Source organism: Saimiri boliviensis, chromosome 12 (genome assembly GCF_048565385.1).
Source record: "Saimiri boliviensis isolate mSaiBol1 chromosome 12, mSaiBol1.pri, whole genome shotgun sequence".
Taxonomy (NCBI): Eukaryota; Metazoa; Chordata; class Mammalia; order Primates; family Cebidae; genus Saimiri; species Saimiri boliviensis.
Window position 1 is genome coordinate 76698960 of NC_133460.1, and position 22111 is coordinate 76721070.

Below are 22111 nucleotides of genomic sequence, written 5' to 3' on the forward strand. Positions count from 1 at the left end.
AGTGGTGCAGTCACAGTCACTGCAGCCCTAACCTCTCTGGGCTCAGGTGATCCTGCAACCTCAGTCTCCTTAGTAGCTGGGATTACAGGCATGCATCACCACACCCAGCCAACTTTTATATTTTTTGTAGAGAGAGGGTTCCCCATGTTCCCCAGGCTAGTCTCTAACTCTTGGGCTCAAGCCACCTGCCTACCTCGGCTTTCCAAAGTACTGGGATTACAGACATGAGCCAATACACCTGGCCTTCTTTAGGTTTGGATCAAAGTTGTAGATATATTTTGTTTCTCTATTACAAAAATAGCTTATTCATTTTAAGAATTTTGAAGGGAAAAAGGAAAAGGTCACCAAAAATTTATGACCCAAGACAAACTTTGTTAGTATTTTGGTATATTTTCTTCTGGGCTTTCCTTTTCCTGAGCATATTGTTTTTATATAGTTGAGATTACCCTTCATTGTAAAATAGAATCATTCTTGTTTTTACTCCCATAACAAAAGTATTTTATGTTTGTTCTTCATGCAGATGTTTTTAAACTACATAATCTGTTAATGAACTATTTTCCATTTATTGGAAATTTATTTCCAAATTTATCACTTTCTAATTCGTTGGGCAGCTTTTTGCATAAAACTGTCATTGATTTTTCTTTTTAATTTCTATGCTTTTCTTCTAATTCACAGGTGAATATAAGAAAGATGAACTCTTAGAAAGTGCCAGGTATGTACTAATGTTATAAATATGTGACAGGAAATTTCACCACTAACTTTTTTTTTTTTTACAGTAAGCAGACTTAAAAAAATTTTTTTAAATGGTTACAGTACATATCTCAAAAAAGATCTGATAAAGAGTGCAAATTGTTAATACTTTTTTTATATTCTAGGAGTGGCAATGAAGAAAAAATGATGGCTCTACTCACACCATTAAATGTCAACTGCCACGCAAGTGATGGCAGAAAGGTACTTCCTTTTGAAACTGAGTTTGTGCTTATCTCCTGGTAACATAAAGATAAATATGTGTTTATCTTATGATAAATCGAAATATATTTGAAGAGAGTACTAATGTTTTCTTTTAATCAGTATTTCAAACTCTTAAGCTTAGTAAAACTTTATTGATGATAAACAGTTATTTGCTTCCTATATGTAACAGTGAATTTATGAACTTGTATACTATGCTTTCAGTGTATATGTTGGATTTTGTAAAACCAAATGGATAACTACTTAGACAATGAAGTTATAATTGGATTTTCTGGTTTTGTTTTACCTTCTCACACATTTTATTCAGCTGTTATTTGAATTTCATTAACTTATTTGATTAATATTTCAGTCAACTCCATTGCATTTGGCAGCAGGATATAACAGGGTAAAGATTGTACAGCTGTTATTGCAACATGGAGCTGATGTCCATGCTAAAGATAAAGGGTAAGCATTTGAACAAAAACAAGGACTTTTTAAATGTTACTGTCTTAAAACAATCTTTATAACCTTATAAAAATCATTTTTACTAAAGAACATTAATATATATTGGGCTTTTACAATGTGCAGGTTGCTCTGAGGGCATAGGAAATTAAAAAACCTTAAGCCCACCACTCATAAAAGGTTTACATTATACTTCAGAGGGCATGAAAAGATACATAAGAATACAATGTGGTCTCTACCAAGTGTTGGGTCATGGAGAAGGATAGTACTGCAGGAGTTCCCAGGAGGGAACTCTTAGTGATGGTTGCCTGGGGTGTTTGGGAAATTCCTCAGAATGAGGTGTTATTTGACCTGGACTGTAAAGTCAGGTCTCAATTCAAGAAAGCAAAGAGTTTGAGGAACATTACTCTGTAAGACAATTGGGATAAGTTGGGGGTGCTAAAGCAGATACTGGACTAGCTTTGCTGGAGCAGATGATTCACACAAGAGACAAATGAAGGTTAGGATTAGAGAAATAGGTAAGAACCAGGTTTTAGAGGACTTGGTATTTAATCTAAGTAATTCAGACTTCATTCTGTGATCTGAAACAAAGGGAATGATTATTCTAAAAGAAGTTTTAGGAGGTGCATTTGAAAGCAGTGTGTTGGCCAAATTGGAGAGAGAGGAGACTAGAAGCAAAAACAGCAGTTAGGAAAGTGAGCATTCTAGAGGTTTCTGCATAATCAGGATCCATAATAATGGTGGTAGAAGAAATGAAAATGAAGGATGCAAGAAATATTGCAGTGTAAGAATGGATGAGATTTGTTGAATGGGTATGATTAGCGAGAAGTAAAAAGAAAACTACACTCTCAAGTTCTGAATGAGTTAGATCCAGTGATACCCATATGAAATACAGGAGGCAAAATTGTTTGGGGGGACAATGTTGAATTGAATTCTAGAACTCTTATTGTTTGTTTGTGGTTTTGTTTATGTTTTTGTTTTTGCCTTTATTTTATTTTATTTTTTGAGACAGTCTTGCTTTGTCACCCAGGCTAGAGTGCAGTGGCATGATCTCGGCTCACTGCAACTTCCGCCTCCCAGGTTCAAGTGATTCTCCTGCCTCAGCCTCCTGAGTAGCTGGGAATATAGGCACCTGCCACCACACCTGGCTGATTTTCATATTTTTAGTAGAGATAAGGTTTCACTATGTTGGCCAGGCTGCCCTTGTACTCCTGACATCAGGCGATCCACCTGCCTTGGCCTCCTAAAGTGCTCAGATTACAGGCGTGCGCCACCGTACCCGGCCTAGACCTCTTTAGTTTAATCGGACAATTTAGGAACACAGTGGAAGCATCTAGCAGGTAATTAGGAACGAAACTGGTGCTCAGGCAAGTGAAGAATCATATTCAAAAGTAGTAAGGAACGCCATGAACCTTTAAAGAGAGGACTCATAGAAGTAAAGACTAAATCACAGGTGACCATCCCTTACCAGAAGCTGGCATAATGGTGACTGTGGCAGTATATTAGTGAGTGATCCCAAAGGAGAAGGAAAAGCTTAAAGGTAGAAATGAGGATTTTAAAGTTTCACTGTATCTTCCCATGTGGAAAATTCCTCCTCCATTCCCATCATGGAAGAATAGGATTTCATTTATTAAGGATCTCAAAAAGTTTTAAAAATGAGCCAGTATTTGAGTTAAGTCTGGAAAAGACATACAGAAATGAACCAGAACAAAGGAAGGAGAGAAATCTTTACCCAGGGAACAATATGTGTAGAGACATACTGGAAACTGTTAAGTTTAGCATTACCATTATTGAAGGGTAAGCCTAGAGAGGGAGTCAGGTCATGGTGTATGCCATGTTAATAAGTTGGAACCATCTTTTGAAAGCACAAGAAAATCCATTAAGGATGTTAAGATGTAGCTACATCGGACTTACCTTTTAGAAAAATCTGCCTCAGCTTGGAGGATAAAGTGGAGTGGGGCCTATTTCCATAGTGCAAGGAAGAAATAATGTAGGCCAAAACTAAGGCAGTGACAGTAGCAGTGAAGTACAAAAGAAGATGGATGTGAAAGAGACTTGGGAGTTCAAATTCTTAGGTTTAAATGGATGATAGAAAATTTTGGACGTTTTTATTAGAACATCACGTGATCCATTTGCTATTTAAGTACAAGCAATTAATTAAATAAATTTTAATTTGTAAATGTCCCTGGGCCTAAGGAATCTATACTAAAACAGAATTTTCCCCCCACTTTTTCATTGTAGTGATCTGGTACCATTACATAATGCCTGTTCTTACGGTCATTATGAAGTAACTGAACTTCTGGTCAAGGTTAGTGCTTTTGTGCTCTCTTAGTTACTTTCTAGAGTTATATAAAATCACTTGAAATACATGAGTATATCTGGGTTTCTTTTTATTTTCTGTGTTCTTAGTGCTTGAAGAAGAAGTATTTATAAGCATTATAAAATACAAGTGACTGATAGCTCAGCATTTGACTGCTTTGGGATTTTTGAGATACCACATGATTTTTTTTTTTTTTATTTCGGAGACAGGATCTGACTCTCTCCCAGGCTGGAGTACAGCAGTCTTGGCTCACTGCAACCTCCAGCTCCAGGGTTCAAATGATTCTTCTGCCACAGCCTCCTGAGTAGATGGGATTTCAGACATGTGCCACCACACCTGGCTAAGTTTTGTATTTTTAGTAGAGATGGGGTTTCACCATGTTGGCCAGGCTGGTCTCGAACTTCTGACCTCAAGTGATTTGCCTGCCTCGGCCTCCTAAGGTGCTGGGATTACAGCTAAGAGCCACCACACCCAGCCTAGATATCATATGTTTTTAAATACAAAGTAGCACTGTCATCTTGCTACACATCATCTGGTGGCACATATCTGAAATCCCATGTACCCAGGAGTCTGTGGCAGAAGAATTGTTTGAACCCTGGAGGTGGAGGTTGCAGTGAGCCAAGATCGTGCCACTGCACTCCAGTCTAGGCAAGAGTGAGAACTTGTCTCAAAAAAAAAAAAAAAAAAAAACATATGAAATAGCAGACTAAGTGATTCCGTAATTTGTAGCTAAAGGTGACATTTCAAAACTCTTAAGAAAGCAGTTTTTAGTGAACCATATTTTGTTAAAACCACCAGAGATATAATAGCAAGATTTGCTTATTATACTTTGAGTTGGAGCAGACTCATTTGGTAAGATTCACTTCTTCCAGTATGCTCAACAGCTGTTTAACAAACAGTTCCCCAAGACTAGCAAGAAACTTTTTTTTTTTTTTTGAGACAGAGTCTTGCTTTGTCACCCAGGCTGGAGTGCAGTGGCACAATCTCAGCACACTGCAACCTCTGCCTCCTGGATTCAAGTGATTCTCCTGCCTCAGCCTCCCAAGTAGCTGGGATTACAGGTATGTGCCACCATGCCCAGCTAATTTTGTATTTTTAGTAGATATGGGGTTTCACCATGTTGGCCAGGCTGGTCCTGAACTCCTGACCGCAGGTGATCCGCTCACCTCAGCCTCCCAAAGTGCTGGGATTACAGACGTGAGCTACCACGCTCAGCCCGAAACTTCCTATTTTGATCCTTTTTAGGTAAGAGTAGAAGATATATATTAGTTTTGGAAGTGGATCCTAGGATGTTACCCATATCCATTGAACTTGTGTTACCCTGCACGCATTCTACCCCTTCAGTACTTTTCCCCACTCTGTCAGCAGCTGTCATGGAAAGAGAAAGGACTGTTTTCCATTGCCTCTATGGTTCCTTTTGGGCCTGCATCCTATGAAATACATTTTCCCATAGAAACAACTTTATAATAATAATTAGGTACTCTGAGTAGCATATAAACCTTATTAAACTTATAATGTGGCTATAATGTTATACATTTGTAACAGTAATGCTTTTGCTTCTTGTAAAACTGAATCTTGACTCCAGCAGAACATTTGAAAGTTACTGTGGATAAGAATGAAACATCAAGCACTGGGACTCAAAGACAACTGAGTGGTGTTTTCCTAAGACCTAATGTTTTACTAACTAAGAATGAAAGGCTGACTAGAGGTCATACCTGCAGAGGGGGTTAGCTGACGTGAGGGTGTAAGTAGTTACCAGGGTAGTAAAGTTAAGCAAAATCAGGAGAAAGCAAGTAGATAAGGATTGAGAATGCAGGTTCTGGGCAGTGCTGGGTCAATTGGCAACCCTTTCCTAAATAGTTCAGCATTTAACAGCAAACACCCAGTGACTGCTTTCCATGACCAGGACAGGAAGGCCCTAAGATATCATCCCTGGACAAAGCATTCAAATAATGAAGGTCTGGCACTAACAGGCACAAGAATAACAGGGAATTCTCTTAACATTCTTCCTCATAGTCTGAGTACTAGGAAGCAAATGGATGGATCTGGCTAGAATGGAGAGAAAAATTCTGTCAGACAGATTCATAAATAATTAAACCACTGTGCAGAGGGTCAACTGATATTTCTTTGCTTGGAAGGGAATGTTGGGACCTGCAGTGGGGCTTGAAGGTTCTGTCTTTGCCTTTATTTTGGTACACACCTTTATTGTTGACTTGGTGAAAAATTAGAAGGGATAAGCAATTTGCAGATTAACATGAAGCCGAGAAGGATGACTGATACTCAGGTTGATCGAATCAAGACTCAAAACCACCTCACCAGGCTCTAAGCTTTGGTTGAAGCCAGTAAGATTAAATTTAATGGGGCTCAGCAAGGACACTTAAATTCACGAAAATAAGTCGCACACAAGAACAAGATGAGTGAGGAGAAAATACTTTGGTATTTATTTCATGTCTAAAAAGTAATACAGAGTTCTTAAATAACCCACTAACTCGATTTAAGTATAAATTGTAATGTGACAACTTAAAAAGCTGTCATAACTTTGTGCCAATAGTAGAATAGTATTGCAAGCAAATATAATAATGGGTGCACTGTACTCTGCACAGCCAAACCACACTGGAATCTTTGATTTTAGGATCTCATTTTTTAATTTTTAATTTTTAAATTTTTGGTTGCTGGGAGAGGGTCTCACTCTGCCACCCAGGCTGGAGTGCAGTGGTGCAATCATAGTTCATTGCAGCCACGACCTTCCTAGGCTCAGGTGATCCTCCCACCTCAGCCTCCCAAGTAGCTGAAACTACAGGCATGGTGCCACCACACATGGTTAATTTTTTTTATTTTTTGTAAAGACAGATTTCACCATGTTGCCTAGTTTGGTCTTGAACTCCTGAGCTCAAGTGATCCACCCACTTTGGCCTCCCAAGGTACTAGAATTACAGGTATAAGTCACTCCACCTGTCCTCAATTATTTTTCAATGAATTTCTTAAAGTATGTTTAGTTAAGGGGCCACCACAGTAGTAAGTGGAAACCATCTGATACAAAAGATGAATGTCCTTTATGACGTCTTTTGCTCCAAAGGCAAATTGATGAAAGTTAAAGGTACGTATTTTAACTTAATGTAGAAAAAAACTTTCTAACAACAGGAATTCTCTGGTAATTATAAATTGTTGAATATACTGAAAGTAAGATCACCTTAGATGAACACTGTAGAAGGAAATTTGTGTTCGATTGGTTAAACTAGTATGATTCCTCTCGTCCATACTTAGCCGACTGTAGTACTTGGAAATGGCTAAAATTAAAAAGTTTCACAATACAAAGTGTTAGCAAGGATAATGTAGCAACTGGACCTCAAATGTTGCAGTGTAGCAGTGGAACTCAAATGTTGCTGGTGGTTGTGTAAAATACTCTAGCGACTTTAGAAAATTCTTTGACTGTTTCTAATAAAGCTAAACATATATCTACCATGACAGTATATGTTCATAAAGAAATATTTTTGATAGCTTATTCATAACAGAAGTTGAGTATGCATTATCTGAAATACTTGAGACCAGAAGTGTTTTAGATTTCAGATTTTTTTGGATTTTAGAATATTTGCATATATACTATTTAATGAGATAGCTTGAGACTGGAACCCAAGTCTACACATGAAATTCACTTACATTTCATATACACCTTATACACATAGCCTGAAGATAGTTTTATATAATATTTTTTAATAAGTTTGTGCGTGAAACAAAGTTGGTGTGCATGAGGCTGGGTGTGGAATTTTCCACTTGTGGTGTCATGTTGGTATTCAAAAGTTTTGGATTTTGGAGTATTTTACATTTCAGGTTTTCAGATTAAAATGCTCAACTAGCCAACCAGAAACAGTCCAAATATCCATTAACAAGATGATAAATAAGTGAATTATGGTATGTCTCTACTGTGAAATACTCCTCAACAAAAAAAATGAACTACTTGTACAATAACATGAATTAATCTCAGAAACATTGTATGTATGAAAGAATCTAGACAGAGAAGTACATACGTTAGAAATTTATATTCTTCCATTTTTATGAAATTGAAGAACAAATAAGTCTAATATGTGGTCAGAATAGGGGCAGGAATTGTCTGTAAAAGGAGCATGAGGAAACATTCTGGGGTAATGAAAGTGTCCTATATTTTGATTTGGGTGACGGTATCACAGATATATACATTTGTCTGAATTTGTCAAATTTGTGTGTTTCACTGTATGTCAGCTGTACCTCAAGAGGAGAATTTGTTCTTGGAAAAGATGCAGATTAAATCTACAGCTTCATTCTTAACTGTTCTTAAAAGTAGAAATGTTAAGTAGACCCTTGTTAGTAGGGCTAGCAATCAGCTATTGTTTTTTCCATTGGGGAAAAATGTATACTCATTCTGAAATAATTGGCTTAAAAAGTGAACTTTGGCAACATAACATGTTTTAGCTTGCATGATGTTAAATTACACAGTACTAATAATTCTGAATTCTTTTAAAAATTGAACAATAAATGTATGTTTTTTGCTCTCCAGCATGGTGCCTGTGTCAATGCAATGGACTTGTGGCAATTCACTCCTCTTCATGAGGCAGCTTCTAAGAACAGAGTAGAAGTATGTTCTCTTCTCTTAAGTTATGGTGCAGATCCAACACTGCTCAACTGTCACAATAAAAGTGCTATAGACTTGGCTCCCACACCACAGTTAAAAGAAAGATTAGCATGTGAGTATAACATTATAAATGTTCAGGTAGGATATTATATCAATAAACTGAACATTTTTTCTTTCCTGTTTGTAGAAATGTTTAAATAATAGATATTTTTCTTAGCCACAGGTATATACTGTTGTTTAGCATATTTAATAATTTAGAAGTTTCTACTTAAGATACTATGAAAAATTAATTTTTTCAAGTCAACTTATATGCTTTTTATATGTACTGTATTAGATGTATTAGATGGTATGCCTTTGAAATGAAAGCTTTTGGTTTGTTTTTATCTTTGATACGACTTTTCTGTTTAATGAAGCTTATGAATTTGTTAAGTTAAAGCTTTATAAGATTGCCATCTTATCTGTAAAAGAAAATAAATAAATTAAAAAAAATTTTTTTTAAAGATTGCCATCTTGTAAACAGTCTCCAGATCTCAACATCTAATATTCAGTGGCACCTGGGCCAATTTCTGTGGTTTTTCTGTCTATAGCTGAAGTAGATGTAGTAAGAAATAACCACCTAGTTTGAATACAGTATTAGTACATATAAATAAGCAACTTGTATTCGGCTTGTATTATCCTGGAATGATAAAGGATAAATGGTAGTTCCACAAGTCTGATGAGTAAAAGAGAATCTTAAGGAAAACCTCTTTTATTTTTTCATCATCATAGGTGGCATTTGCAAATATTCACCTTACCTAGTTTCCAGTTCCCTGATGGTACGAGCAAAACTATCTGCTATAGCCATGGTGTCAGAGTAGGGATCACTATTTCTTTACTGAGAAAAATTTTGTGCTTGAAAAATTCTAAAACCTCTCTGGTCTAGGAATATGTGGTAGTACTCTAGATATCTCAAAATGAATTATTAATTAGAACAGACCATGAGTCTGCCATGGGCTAAATCTGTGTATACTCTTGGGCAGGCATCCCCAAACTACGCCCCGTGGGCTGCATGCAGCCCCCTGAGGCCATTTATCCGGCCCCCCGCCGCACTTCAGGAAGGGGCACCTCTTTCATTGGTGGTCAGTGAGAGGAGCACAGTATGTGGCAGCCCTCCAACGGTGTGAGGGACAGTGAACTGGCCCCCTGTGTAAAAAGTTTGGGGACGCCTGCTCTTGGGGCTAAATGTTTATACAATTGTGCTATAACTGGAGGGACCTGGAGTACCACTGTCTGTTTTCAGGGATTAAATTTGGAGAATATCTTTGGAGCCTAAATCTGGCTATTTTGTCAGATAATTTTGAAAATAATTTCAAGGAAAATACTAGGTGTCTTTTAGGTAAGCCTTGTAAATTTGATCTTGTTATAGATGTAAATGCTTTTTCTTCATCTAGATGAGTTTAAAGGCCACTCGTTGCTGCAAGCTGCACGGGAAGCTGATGTTACTCGAATCAAAAAACATCTCTCTCTAGAAATGGTGAATTTCAAGCATCCTCAAACACATGAAACAGCATTGGTAATGTTTCAGATTTAAGTTTTTAAAATACGATAACCAAGAACATGCTAAACTAATCATAATATCCTTGTTTTAGAACTAGCATTTTTTTAAGTCTGTAGTTTTTAAAAAATTAGTGCCTATATAAATATTTTTTTTAAATTTGAACAGTGCCAAAAAATAGACAGCCTCACCCTGCAGAAGGTAATACTACTACCAGTTTGAGAATCCTTCCAGGAAAAAAAAAAAATTTATTCAGATTCTGGCATGTATTATATGTAATGCTTTTATTGTCATAAATGGTACATATAGTTTGCCTTTTTAGGGTTGTAAAAAACGAATGCTTAGGGTAGAAAATTTGGAACCCATTGAAAATAAATAATACCACCAACCATATGAAAACACTTGGTGTAGTTCCTTCCAGTATTGCAGTTTTCTTCAAAATTAGATCTAGAATGTGAATAAAGTATTTTAGAGATTACTTCCCTGGTAGAAGTAATAATAACTGTGGAGCTGTAACAAAATAGATGTGAATAGAGAAGTCTAAGGAAAAACAGTCAGAAAAGAATGGGAACTGATAGGGATACGTGATAAAAGATAAGAGAGGGAATGGTAAAAATCAGGGGCTATCTTAAAACTGAAAGGTAGAAAAAAAGAAACAAAGGTAGGAATTTAAAAGGAAAAAAGTAAATCCTATTGTATGAGTTGCAGAATGTGCCTTGGGTTAGAGAAGATAAGTGAATTAATATGTGTAAAAGCAGATTTAACTCATGGTAGCTTTACTTACCTGATATCTTTTATGGTAAGTTTTCTTCCTTATGCCATAATGTAAACTATGAAATTTATGTAGAAACCTACCTATAAAGCATTTTGAACCTTTTGCTGTTTTAAAAAAATCTAAATTTAAAAAAAAAAAATAGCAAAGCTATAGACTGACAAGAAATGCTAGTATAAAATTAAAACCACAGCAGCATTAAAACTGTACAAAGAAGGTTTGGAAAGACAGACATGGAAAATTCTGGTTGGAAAAGCTAATAGTACCTGTTGTTTTCCCCTAAATATACTGCTGTTGAGCAACTCGTTTTTGTAATTAACTTTAAAACACACTAAGAGTTAAGTGTTGGTGAGTAGTTATGGTACAGTAGCAGTTTCTTACATGTTCCCAGAGATTTGCAGGCTCTGCTCCATGATAGTGCAGAAGAGTGGGTGTATTTTGAGGTAGATGTGATTTAAAAAAAAAAAAAAGTCTTTAAAAAACCATGTCTATTCTCTGTGCTCTCATGATAGATGTCCTGGGGTGATTACCCTTAACATACCAAAGGAACTATGTTCTCCAGTTAGAACTGATTTTATTGAGGGTAAAGGAATGATTTTGGTGACAGGAACATCAAAGAATGGGTCTGCAGCAAAGTCATGAGGATCTGATAAGCTTTATGATTAACAACAGGTTAAAATCAAAGAACAAATTTCACGTGTACTGTGTTTTTAGATATATAGAGCAACTTAGCTGAAAAATTACCCAGAACTTTTATTCTGTAGGTTTTTGGGTTTCAGTTTTAACTTAACATACATACATTGATTTAGTTATGTATCATTCAGACATTATTGAACACCTGTTGTGTAGATATTAGGCTTAGGCTTTTAACTGGCAAATCTCTACCTCTTGTATCCTTTCCTCCTGGATACATCATAGAGATGCTGCAGCCTCAAACTCCAGATTATATCATTTTTCTACCACTGATTTTGCAAAGAGGTAATGCATGTTCCTTATGCTGCTAAAGCAACTAGTTGAGAGAGAGATAAATACTGCTCAGCTTATTAGCTGTACCATCAGTGCTATTGCCAAACACAATCTAGAAATGATGAGTATTCTGTTATTTATTTTCTTTTTTTTGAGACAGAGTCTTGCTCTGTCACCTAGGCTAGAGTGCAGTGGTGTAATCTTGGCTCACTGCAACCTCTGACTCTTGGGTTCAAGTGATTCTCCTGTCTCAGCCTCCCAAGTATCTGAGATTACAGGCGAGCACCACCACAACTGGCTAATTTTTGTATTTTTAGTAGAGAGGGGGTTTCACCATTTTGACCATGCTGATCTTAAAGTCCTGACTTCAGGTGATCTGCCCGCCTCGGCCTCCCGAAGTGCTGGGTTAACAGGCACGAGCTGCCATGACCGGCTGTATTCTGTTATTTGTTCATGTAAAGAAACCTCAGCCTTTGGGGTGTTTTCTTAACCTTTAAAGTATTGCGTAACACAATGCTACATGGGAACAATTTTTAAAAGATTGTGGTCACATTAAGGTTTTTATCACACCAATGGTAGCTTTTTCAAAGATGTAGGACAACTATAAAGTTTGATCAGAATACTTAATAATAGATATTATCTTGTAGGTAGGATTTTCAGGCCCTGTCAGAATTTGGTGATTATTGCAGTTCTATTAAATCAAAAGTTAAGAGCAAAGTTGTATCAAAAGTAAAATAGAGATTAAATAACTACTACTTGATTGTTCTTGATTGGAAACACGAGTATTCCTAGAATAATTTTGTATAGTCCTTGATTAATGCTGCAATTTAAATTATTTAGCATTGTGCTGCTGCATCTCCATATCCCAAAAGAAAGCAAATATGTGAACTGTTGCTAAGAAAAGGAGCAAACATCAATGAAAAGACTAAAGAGTAAGTATACATTTAATAATTAAATATTATCGAGATTTTACTCTTTTGGAAAGTATATTCATTGTCTGGCTGACTTTTTCTCTTTAAGATTCTTGACTCCTCTGCACGTGGCATCTGAGAAAGCTCATAATGATGTTGTCGAAGTAGTGGTGAAACATGAAGCAAAGGTATACTTCCTTTTTGGTATCTTTGGTAATGCAATGAGTTATTTTTTATTTAGCAGGTGAAATGCCTGACTTTCTAAACTATTTACTTTCTCATAAGTATTACGTTTTTTCCCTCATAATCTATGTTTAAGAATTATCCTGCAGGTTACCTTTTTTACATCTAATTTTTGCTAGAACTTCTATAGGTTTATTCAGATACACATTCTTTCTGTATGTCCTCCCTTCTCCATTCCTTTTAACCGCACCCTACAGGTTAAAGTTATTCTTAAAGACTTTTTGTGACCTATCATCTTTTCTGCTCATCTTTTTTCACCCATATCTTCTAATTCTTGGTTGCCATTATAACTTCTGTTATTCATCCGAACCACCATTTTTATTACCCTCTGTCATTTCTGTAACTAAGCCAAAGGACTTGAACAGAAGGAAATACATTAATTTTAAATTGTTTAAATAATTTGACTAAAAATCATTTGACTGAAATGAAAAGACTAAAGAGTAAGTATACATTTAATAATTAAATATTATAATAACTCCCTAATAGAATTTGAATTGGCCAGTGTCTCAAAACACACTAGTTTCCACAGGATAAGTTTTGTTGGTAAGTTACTGTTCTTTAGTTGACATTTGTGCACAAAGCATTTTATTCACCAAATGCGCTTTCGTCAGGGCTAGAAATAATCTCTTACCCAGGAACTTTAAAAAGTACTACTAAGCAAAAGATATACATAGCATATCAGATTGGAAGAATCTGATATGCTATGTATATAGCAGTTTTTAAGTTTTTAGTCAAAGATCCTTGCCTCCTTCAAACAAAATCTTTAGTTGAAATTCAGTATACTCTATAACAGAGAAAGAATGAGGCTGCTGTAGATGAAGGGAGAAGAAAGGAATAGACACTTTTCTCCTTGGATGGCCCCTGAGGCCCTTGCATAAATGAAATTTGCAGAATAGTTTTCTTACCTGTCCTTTCTTGGGTTTCCATTCATTCAAGAAACCACTTAGATTTCTCTAATTTCTTTTTGTGTTGCCTCTCCGTGTCTTAAGTTCTCTTTGATTTGGGGGAATTCTTGGTATTGTATAATCTTGATCTTTTCCTATTGTAAATTATTGAATAAAATAAAGTTTATTTCTGATTGACTGCTTGGCATATCTTGTCTCTCTGTTCTATAACTGTTGATTGCTTTTTTCATATTTGTGCTACATTACTTGAAGAGTATCTGGATGCATATTAAATTAGAGTTGTGACACTTAGTGAAACAATCTTGACTAGGGTGATCAACCATCGAGTTTTGTCCAGGACCTGGGGTTTTTTGGGACACAGGACTTTCAGTGCTAAAACCAGGAAAGTCCTAGGCAGACAAGAACAAGTGGTCACCCTAATCCTAACACAAAGTGGTACCCAAATAGATTTGCAAGTGGGTATTTTTCACATTTCACTGAGTTAGAGTATGTGAATAAATAGTTTGATTGGCCTGAGCATTTTAAATCAATTTTTCAGGCCCTGTAAGCAGAGAGACTAGCTATTCATACTTCAGTTTTAAGTTCATTGAGGTCTTGGGTTATATTCCCATTCAAATACACTATATGATTCCATGAATATAAATTTCCGGTGTCTCAAAACACACGAGTGTCCACAGGATTGATTACTGAGGAACTTAATTTCTTAGTTATATTGAAGATATTTCCATGGCAGGGGAGGTATGGGGATAGGGATGAGGTTGGTAGAATCTTACAGGTGATTCTTTTTATCTTGAAAAATTTCAAAGATATAACTAAGCAGAAAGAATTTTATAGAGGAAAAACTATCTGCCTACCACTTAGATTCTATTACTAACATTTAACTATAGCATTTTGTTACATATCTTTTCATTTTTCCCTCCGTCCACCAGTATCTCTTTTTGACACATTTTAATTTGCAGACTATTTCTCCTAAATACTTCCACTTTCACATCAAGTAGAGTTTAATCTTTGTTTACAGTTTTTCTTTAGATGTAAAATTTGAATGCAGTGAAATGTAGAGATTTTAAATGGATATTTGCTGAATTTTGACTAGTACATACACCTGCATAACCAAAACTCCTATCGAGATATAGAACAGTATCTCATGGCAAAAGCAATGCACAGTCCCAGGCAATCTCCACTTTGACAGATAATCATTTTTATTTTTTCTGACATAAAAGTGCCTGTTCTAGGCCTTGACATACATGGAATCATAACAAAATGTATGCTTTTGTGTAAGGTTTTTCTCACATTGTGTAATGTTTTGGAGATTCATCCATGTATCAATAATTTGTTCCTTTTTATTGCTGAGTATTCCACTGTGTGACTATTCCATAGTATGTGTATCTATGTATTTTACATAACACACTCTGAAACAATAATAAACAAGGGAAAAGATTAAGTGAATAGAAATAAGCATTTTAATGCTAATTTATCTCAGGCTTTGTTACTATTGTCTATCTTGGGTTAATCTTTACATTTCTACACTTTCAAGATCCGTAAAAATACATGGGTTCAACTTTCTTAGGCAGTGTTTAACTCTAAATATCTCTGAATCTGTGAATGCTTTAATGATAAACACAACTACTATTCAGCATCTCACATTTAACCCAGAACTGGATCTTCCTTCTGATGTTAGCCTTCATGAATTGGTAAATTTATTTTCTAGATTTGAGCAAAAATAACTTGCTTTGGCATTGGATAATAGGTTTCATTAAAGAATTGAGACTTAAAAGTAGTAAAAAGTGTTAAATACATGATAGCATGGCTTTAAATTTTGCATTGCAGGCTAATTTCAATTTTTTCTGCATTGTTAAGGTTAATGCTCTGGATAATCTTGGTCAGACTTCTCTGCACAGAGCTGCTTATTGTGGTCATCTACAGACCTGCCGCCTACTCCTGAGCTATGGGTGTGATCCTAACATTATATCCCTTCAAGGCTTTACTGCTTTACAGATGGGAAATGAAAACGTACAGCAACTCCTCCAAGGTATTATATGCTTCCATGAAATTAATTTTTTAAATTAACCTTTAAAAAATTTTCACTTATCAGGTGTCAGAGGTAGGAGTTGGTAATAAGAAAAAAATTTTGAGGATTTTTGGGTACTTCTTCTTAGGTTATTGTACTTTTAATCAGCTCAGTATCCTCAGTCCCCAAGTGTCATTAAATGATAATTAGGATTTTTGTTCCAGTAGCATTTTCTGCCCAGTTTCTCAAGTTAAATAGATGGCTCTCAAGTTTTTATTGAGAAAGTTATAAGAGTAAGATAAAATCGTTGTTATTTATTTTTAAAGAAAGGAATTTTTAGATCCTACATATTCAAGGCAGGTAGAGTTTGTATAAGGTAGCCAACTATTTGACTTATTAAAACCTTTAACAACTGAATGCACTCATATTCATTACATTTTAAAAGATTTAATCAAATGTCTACACACTTGGCATTGATGAAACATTTCAACCCAGAGATATGGTCCCATAAAATTTAAAGTATTTTTGTCTAAATCTCTACTTTTATTAGAATTTAATACAGTAGCTTTGACATCTAAAAGCTCAGTTGAGAAACATGTAATAGATCAAGCTTTTCTGTCTTTAACAGTCAGTCCTTGATGATCTTTATGCCTTTGGTCTGGGAACCATGTTTTGAGAAACACTAGTTGAACAGATAAAGGCAGATTGATAACAGCCTCCTGCAATCTGCCAAAACTGTGAACTACAAGACTATTTTCAAGATTCCCATTACTTCCCCCACACATCACACATTCATTTCGTTGTCGATTTTGGGGTTAATAACACTGGTCCTATTCAGTTGGCTAGTGATAGAATGTACTTAGTTTCTATCACCAGCCAACTGATAGAACAGTTTTATACTAATTACCATTACATATGGCTTTTACTTGCCTTTGTAACTAGTTTCTTACAATAAATTATTGAAGTGGAATTTCCAGGTCAAAGGGTAGCATATAATTGTCAAATCATTTTCTATTAATAGAAAGCCGGTATTTACCATTTTACAGGCACAGTAAGAGTTTTTGAAGCACCTGTTTTCTGTCAGCATTAGATATTACAATTCTTAATATTTTCCTTGAGTGAATATGCATGTGTGAATTACAGAAGTAATAGATTTTAATGCTAACTGTAAAAGTCCCATCAGTGTGGCTCTCCATTTCCTCTCTGCCTACTAGCAGATGGGAAAAAAATGATATTTTGATTTGCATTTCTTTTTTTTTTTTTTTTTTTTTTGAGACGGAGTTTCGCTCTTGTTACCCCAGGCTGGAGTGCAATGGCGTGATCTCGGCTCACCACAACTTCCGCCTCCTGGGTTCAGGCAATTCTCCTGCCTCAGCCTCCTGAGTAGCTGGGATTACAGGCACACGCCACCATGCCCAGCTAATTTTTTTGTATTTTTAGTAGAGATGGGGTTTCACCGTGTTGACCGGGATGGTCTCGATCTCTTGACCTCGTGATCCACCCGCCTCGGCCTCCCAAAGTGCTGGGATTACAGGCTGAGCCACCGCGCCCGGCCATTTCATTTCTGATTATGAGTAAATCTGAACTTAATTTTTAATGTGTTTATTGCCCATTTCTTTTTTTCCTTCCTTCCTTCCTTCCTTATTCATTTATTTTTGAGATGGAGTCTCACTCTGTTGCCCAGGCTGGAGTGCAGTGCCACAATCTTGACTAACTGCAACCTCAGCCTCCCAGATTCAAGCAGTTCTAGTGCCTCACCCTCCTGAGTAGCTGGGATTACAGGCATGCACCTGATTTTTGTGTATTTAGTAGAGATGGGGTTTCACCTTGTTGGCCAGTCTGGTCTCCAACTCCTGACCTCAAGTAATTTGCCACCTCAGCCTCCCCAAGGGCTGGGATTATAGGTGTGAGCCACCAAGCCCAGCCAACCATGTCTCTTTTTTTGTATGTGTGAATTTCTTGTTCATGTCTTTAGCTCATTTGTTGAAGCCTTCCAAAGTACTCCTAAGAACACCTTATGTATTAAATTTTATATATATATGTGTGTGTATGTGTATATACCAATATATACATATACACACATATGTGTACATATATATACATATACACACACAAATATACACCTATATATACATATACACACACATATATGTGTGTGTATATGTATATATTAAGACGGAGTTTTGCTCTTGTCACCAAGGCTGGAGTGCAATGGCACGATCTCAGCTGACTGCAACCTCTGCCTCCCGAGTTCAAGCAATTCTCCTGCCTCAGTTCAAAGTAGCTGGGATTACAGATGCTCACCATCATGCCCAGCCGATTTTTGTATTTTTAGTAGAGATGAGGTTTCTCCATGTTGGCCAGCTGGTCTCAAACTCCTCACCTGAGGTGATCCACCTGTCTCGGCTTCCCAAAGTGCTGGGATTACAGGTATGAGCCACCATGCCTGGCTTATTTTATTTTATTTTATTTTGTTTTATTTGAGACAGAGTTTCTCTCTTGTTACCGAGGCTGGAATGCAATCTCAACTCACTACAGCCTCAAATATATTCTCTTTAAAGGTGCATGTTAAGTATGATTTTTTTTTTCATTTTGTTGTTGTTTAATGCTGTTATTGCCTTACATATTTTTCTAAATGCCAATTTTATTTTTTTGATGCTGCCCTTTTTTTTTTTTTTTTAGACAGAGTCTCACCCCATCACCAGGTGCCAGGCTGGAGTGCAGTGGCATGACCTCAGCTCACTGCAGCCTCCACCTCCCAGGTTCAAGCAATTCTGTCTAAGACTACCAGCACGTGCCACCACACCCAGCTAATTTTTTTGTATTTTTAGTAGATACAGGGTTTCACCATGTTGGCCAGGATGGTCTCAATCTCTTGACCTCGTAATCCGCCCACCTCGACCTCCCAAAGTGCTGGCATAACAGGCGTGAGCCACCGCACCTGGCCGATGCTGCCTTTGATGTACTGTTCTAAGAAGCTTTTTTATTTCATATTATGAAAATATTCCATTTTCTTCTAGTATTTTTAAGGCTTAATTTTTCATACTTATGTCTTTAATCCATCTGGAGTTTATTTTGTTCTAAGGTGCAAGGTAGATGTTTTCCTTGTCTGACACTTTAAATGAGCTGTAAGCATAGAATTTCAGACCTGGAAATAATGTTACCTTTTTTCTAGTCTACCTTACGTCTTTAGAACTAAAAAAAATGTGAGGCCCAGGAAGTTCCAGTGACTTTCTCCAGTTCAGATACCTAATTAATAACAGAACCACAGTTAGATTTCTGATTGCTCTCTTAATACTTTTGCACCATTCCAAATGGCTTTCTTATAGAGTAGGCCATCTTTAGTCTTCTACTTTATATTCCTTTATATTGCTTACATCACATTTTATAATCATTGTACACATTTACATATTTTGCTTATATGGATTGTATTTCAAAGACTTTTAAGAGAATCTTATTTTTCCCTCCTCACCCCCCACCCCCTGACTACCATGGAGATTTCCTACATAATCTACCAAATTGTTAAGGAACTTTGCTTTCTGATGAGATGCCTTCCATAAAGCTTGGTTCCGTCTTCCAAATAGAGGTTAGTCACTCTTTGTCTCTCTCTCTCTTTTTTAGAGGGTATCTCATTAGGTAATTCAGAGGCAGACAGACAATTGCTGGAAGCTGCAAAGGCTGGAGATGTGGAAACTGTAAAAGTAAGATACAATGTTATATTTTTGTTAACTTTGGGTTTTTATCTTGACGTTAATGAATCTGTACTGTTATAATGAAGAGCCTGGTTTATTTGTATGTGCCTTGCTTTAAAAGGTCAATAATATAATCTAATTTTTTTTTCTCACAAATAAGGAACATTAGGTTATGAAAGAAAAAGACTTCAGTTTCACACACATCCCAGTAAATACTACATTCACAAATATAAATAAATTCAGGTAATAACAAATGGGTTTTGCTTAAAGAACCTATTAATTTGTACCTTTAACAGAATAAAGTATATCAAATTACTGAATATTACTGTTTACATATGACACATAAAACAAGAAGGCGGAAAAACAGTGTATGACTTTTGTCTTTAGATTTCTTCTGAGTTTTTCATTTCTTTGTCCCCTCTACCTCTAGGGATTCAGGGTTTAGTGCAGTAATAAAAACAGCTCTTTCTCAGAGCTGCGAATTTCAGCTCTTACATGTTTCTCCAACTAGAGCCTTCCCCAGAGTAACCCTTCCTTACTGTTTGACTCTTACTGTAGAAATATGTATGTAAGGTCGGTGCAGTGGCTCATGCCTATAATCCCAGCACTTTGGTAGGTGGAGGCAGGTGGATCACCTGAGGTTGGGAGTTTGTGACCAGCCTGGCCATCATAGCAAAACCCCATCTCTACTAAAAATACAACAACAACAAAAAAGAAATTAGCCGGGAGTGTTGGGGAGTGGGAGACGTCTGTAATCCCAGCAACTTGGGAGGGTGAGGCAGGGGAATTGATTGAACCTGGGAGATGGAGGTTGAAGTGAGCTGAGATTGTGCCATTGCACTCCAGCCTGGGTGACAGAGTGAGACTCCATCAAAGAAAGAAAGAAAAAAATAAGTATGTAATATCTTGCTATCTATCTCAGATATTTCTGTTACCTGCAGAAATTGCGTAAACTCAAAGGCCTAACATTTTGAGAGGGTGAGACTGTTTTAGAATTTAATATAAATTAAAATTTAACCATTCTTCATGAATTAAATAATTTTTCAGTTATGTAATAGTGTTATTTTAATTTCCAAAGCTAGTAGGGGAGGCAAGCCTTGTATTTCTTTCCCTTCCCCTTTGGAGACTTTTTCAAAACAGTCTTGATCGTGTTTGAGAGGATATTAACAGGTAATAAGTTTTATAGAAAGTTAAATTGGTTCATTTAATTCATGGCAGAAGTAGCTATTTGAGGTAATTTAATTATATTTCTTTGGTGGGGGGTTAGGCGGGGAGACAGGGTCTGTTGCTCAGGCTGGAGCACAGTGATACTGTCTTGGCTCACTGTAACCTTCATCTTCTGGGCTCAAGTGATCCTCCTGACTTCAGCCTCCCAAGTAGCTGGTACTACAGGTACATGCCACCATGCCCAGCTAATTTTCTTGATTTTTTTTCTTGTAGAGACAAAGTCTCACTATGTACCCAGGCTGGTCCCAAACTCCTGGGCTCAAGCAGTCCTCCCACCTCAGCCTCCCAAAGTGCTGGGATTATAAACATGAGCCACCATGCCATGGCAATTTCATTATGTTTCTGTAGAATGTTCTAAATCCTAAACAGACCCGCTCACAAAGTCAATAATTTTAGATTTTCTGGGGAAGAAATACAAATGTTGTTCCCTTCTGAACTAGAGCTCTCAGGGAATTTATTCACTGCCCTTTTAAATGAAGAACTTTCTACAAATTATGTGATCCTCTTCTGTTGGTTTATCTGCGTAGACAGTATAGACATCTCAGATAACTTCAGATTTGTTTTTTAAGTTCATTTTTCTCACAGAAAAATGCAGTTATCATGCAGTTTTATCATTTGACACGTTTTACTTTGATCTCATTATTCTCATTCCCTTAAGTAGGAGGCTAATAGGATATTGAAAGGATTTTGTTTCTTTTGCTATTGACTTCTGGAAGTGCAAATCACTTGAGTTAAAAGTTGTGAACTGATTTTTCAAGAGACATGAAAATTAAGTTTAAGGCAATTAACTGATTTTTTTTTCTTTTTTTTTTTTGGGTGTGTATGGGCAGGGAGAGATACAGAATTTTAAATGCTCATTCTCTTACATATATTAAAGAACATAAAACTGTATTTAGCAAACATGTTAAAAACTAAACTTTGTTTTTATAAAGGTAGAAGGAGTCTAGAGGAGGGGATAGATAGAGGAGATGAAGTTGAGGGCAGGAAATGGACTTAGAGGACAAATAATGCCATTGGATTCAGGAAAACCTATGATAGGCTCAGGCGGTTTTCCCTCCCCTCTGCTTTTTAAATCACTTGATGGACATTTATCTCCATCAGCCATTCTACTTCTTACCTACCTCTAGACAGATGGCTTTGTACAAATCACTGGGACAAGAACATCTGCGTATTATCTAATGAACACTTAACTACTGTGCTCAGTTGTGTTTGTTTACTGATAATCCCCCAGACTGGATACTTTGACACCTGCTTCTAGAAAACCTGTCTCAGAGTGGGCAAAATTAAACTGAGAGGTAAAGAGTATAATGCCCTGTGATAACTACCAAACCTAGCAGCACCTGGTATACATGTTAAAAAATGAATATGTTAATAAAAATGAATATTTTTTAACATGTGTACCAGGTGCTGCTAGGTTTGGGGGACCTGATTTGAGACCCACTGAAATACCATTTCTTGAATGGGACCTTGAGTCTGTATATCTAGCCAGCTCTTAATTTGGGAAGCACAGAAGAGTT

General features: G+C 36.5%; 1 protein-coding gene across 2 annotated transcripts in view; it reads left to right on the forward strand.

Moving 5' to 3' along the window:
- Nucleotides 1–22111, forward strand: part of TNKS2 (tankyrase 2) — a 77407-nt gene that overhangs the window by 19278 nt on the left and 36018 nt on the right. For both annotated transcript variants that reach the window (XM_074382571.1, XM_010333286.3), the window contains exons 4-13: nucleotides 676–712; nucleotides 876–951; nucleotides 1319–1413; nucleotides 3652–3718; nucleotides 8262–8448; nucleotides 9767–9888; nucleotides 12449–12540; nucleotides 12629–12707; nucleotides 15525–15696; nucleotides 19297–19376. In XM_074382571.1, the coding sequence (XP_074238672.1) occupies nucleotides 676–712; nucleotides 876–951; nucleotides 1319–1413; nucleotides 3652–3718; nucleotides 8262–8448; nucleotides 9767–9888; nucleotides 12449–12540; nucleotides 12629–12707; nucleotides 15525–15696; nucleotides 19297–19376 (1007 nt within the window). The remainder of the gene's footprint in view (nucleotides 1–675; nucleotides 713–875; nucleotides 952–1318; nucleotides 1414–3651; nucleotides 3719–8261; nucleotides 8449–9766; nucleotides 9889–12448; nucleotides 12541–12628; nucleotides 12708–15524; nucleotides 15697–19296; nucleotides 19377–22111) is intronic.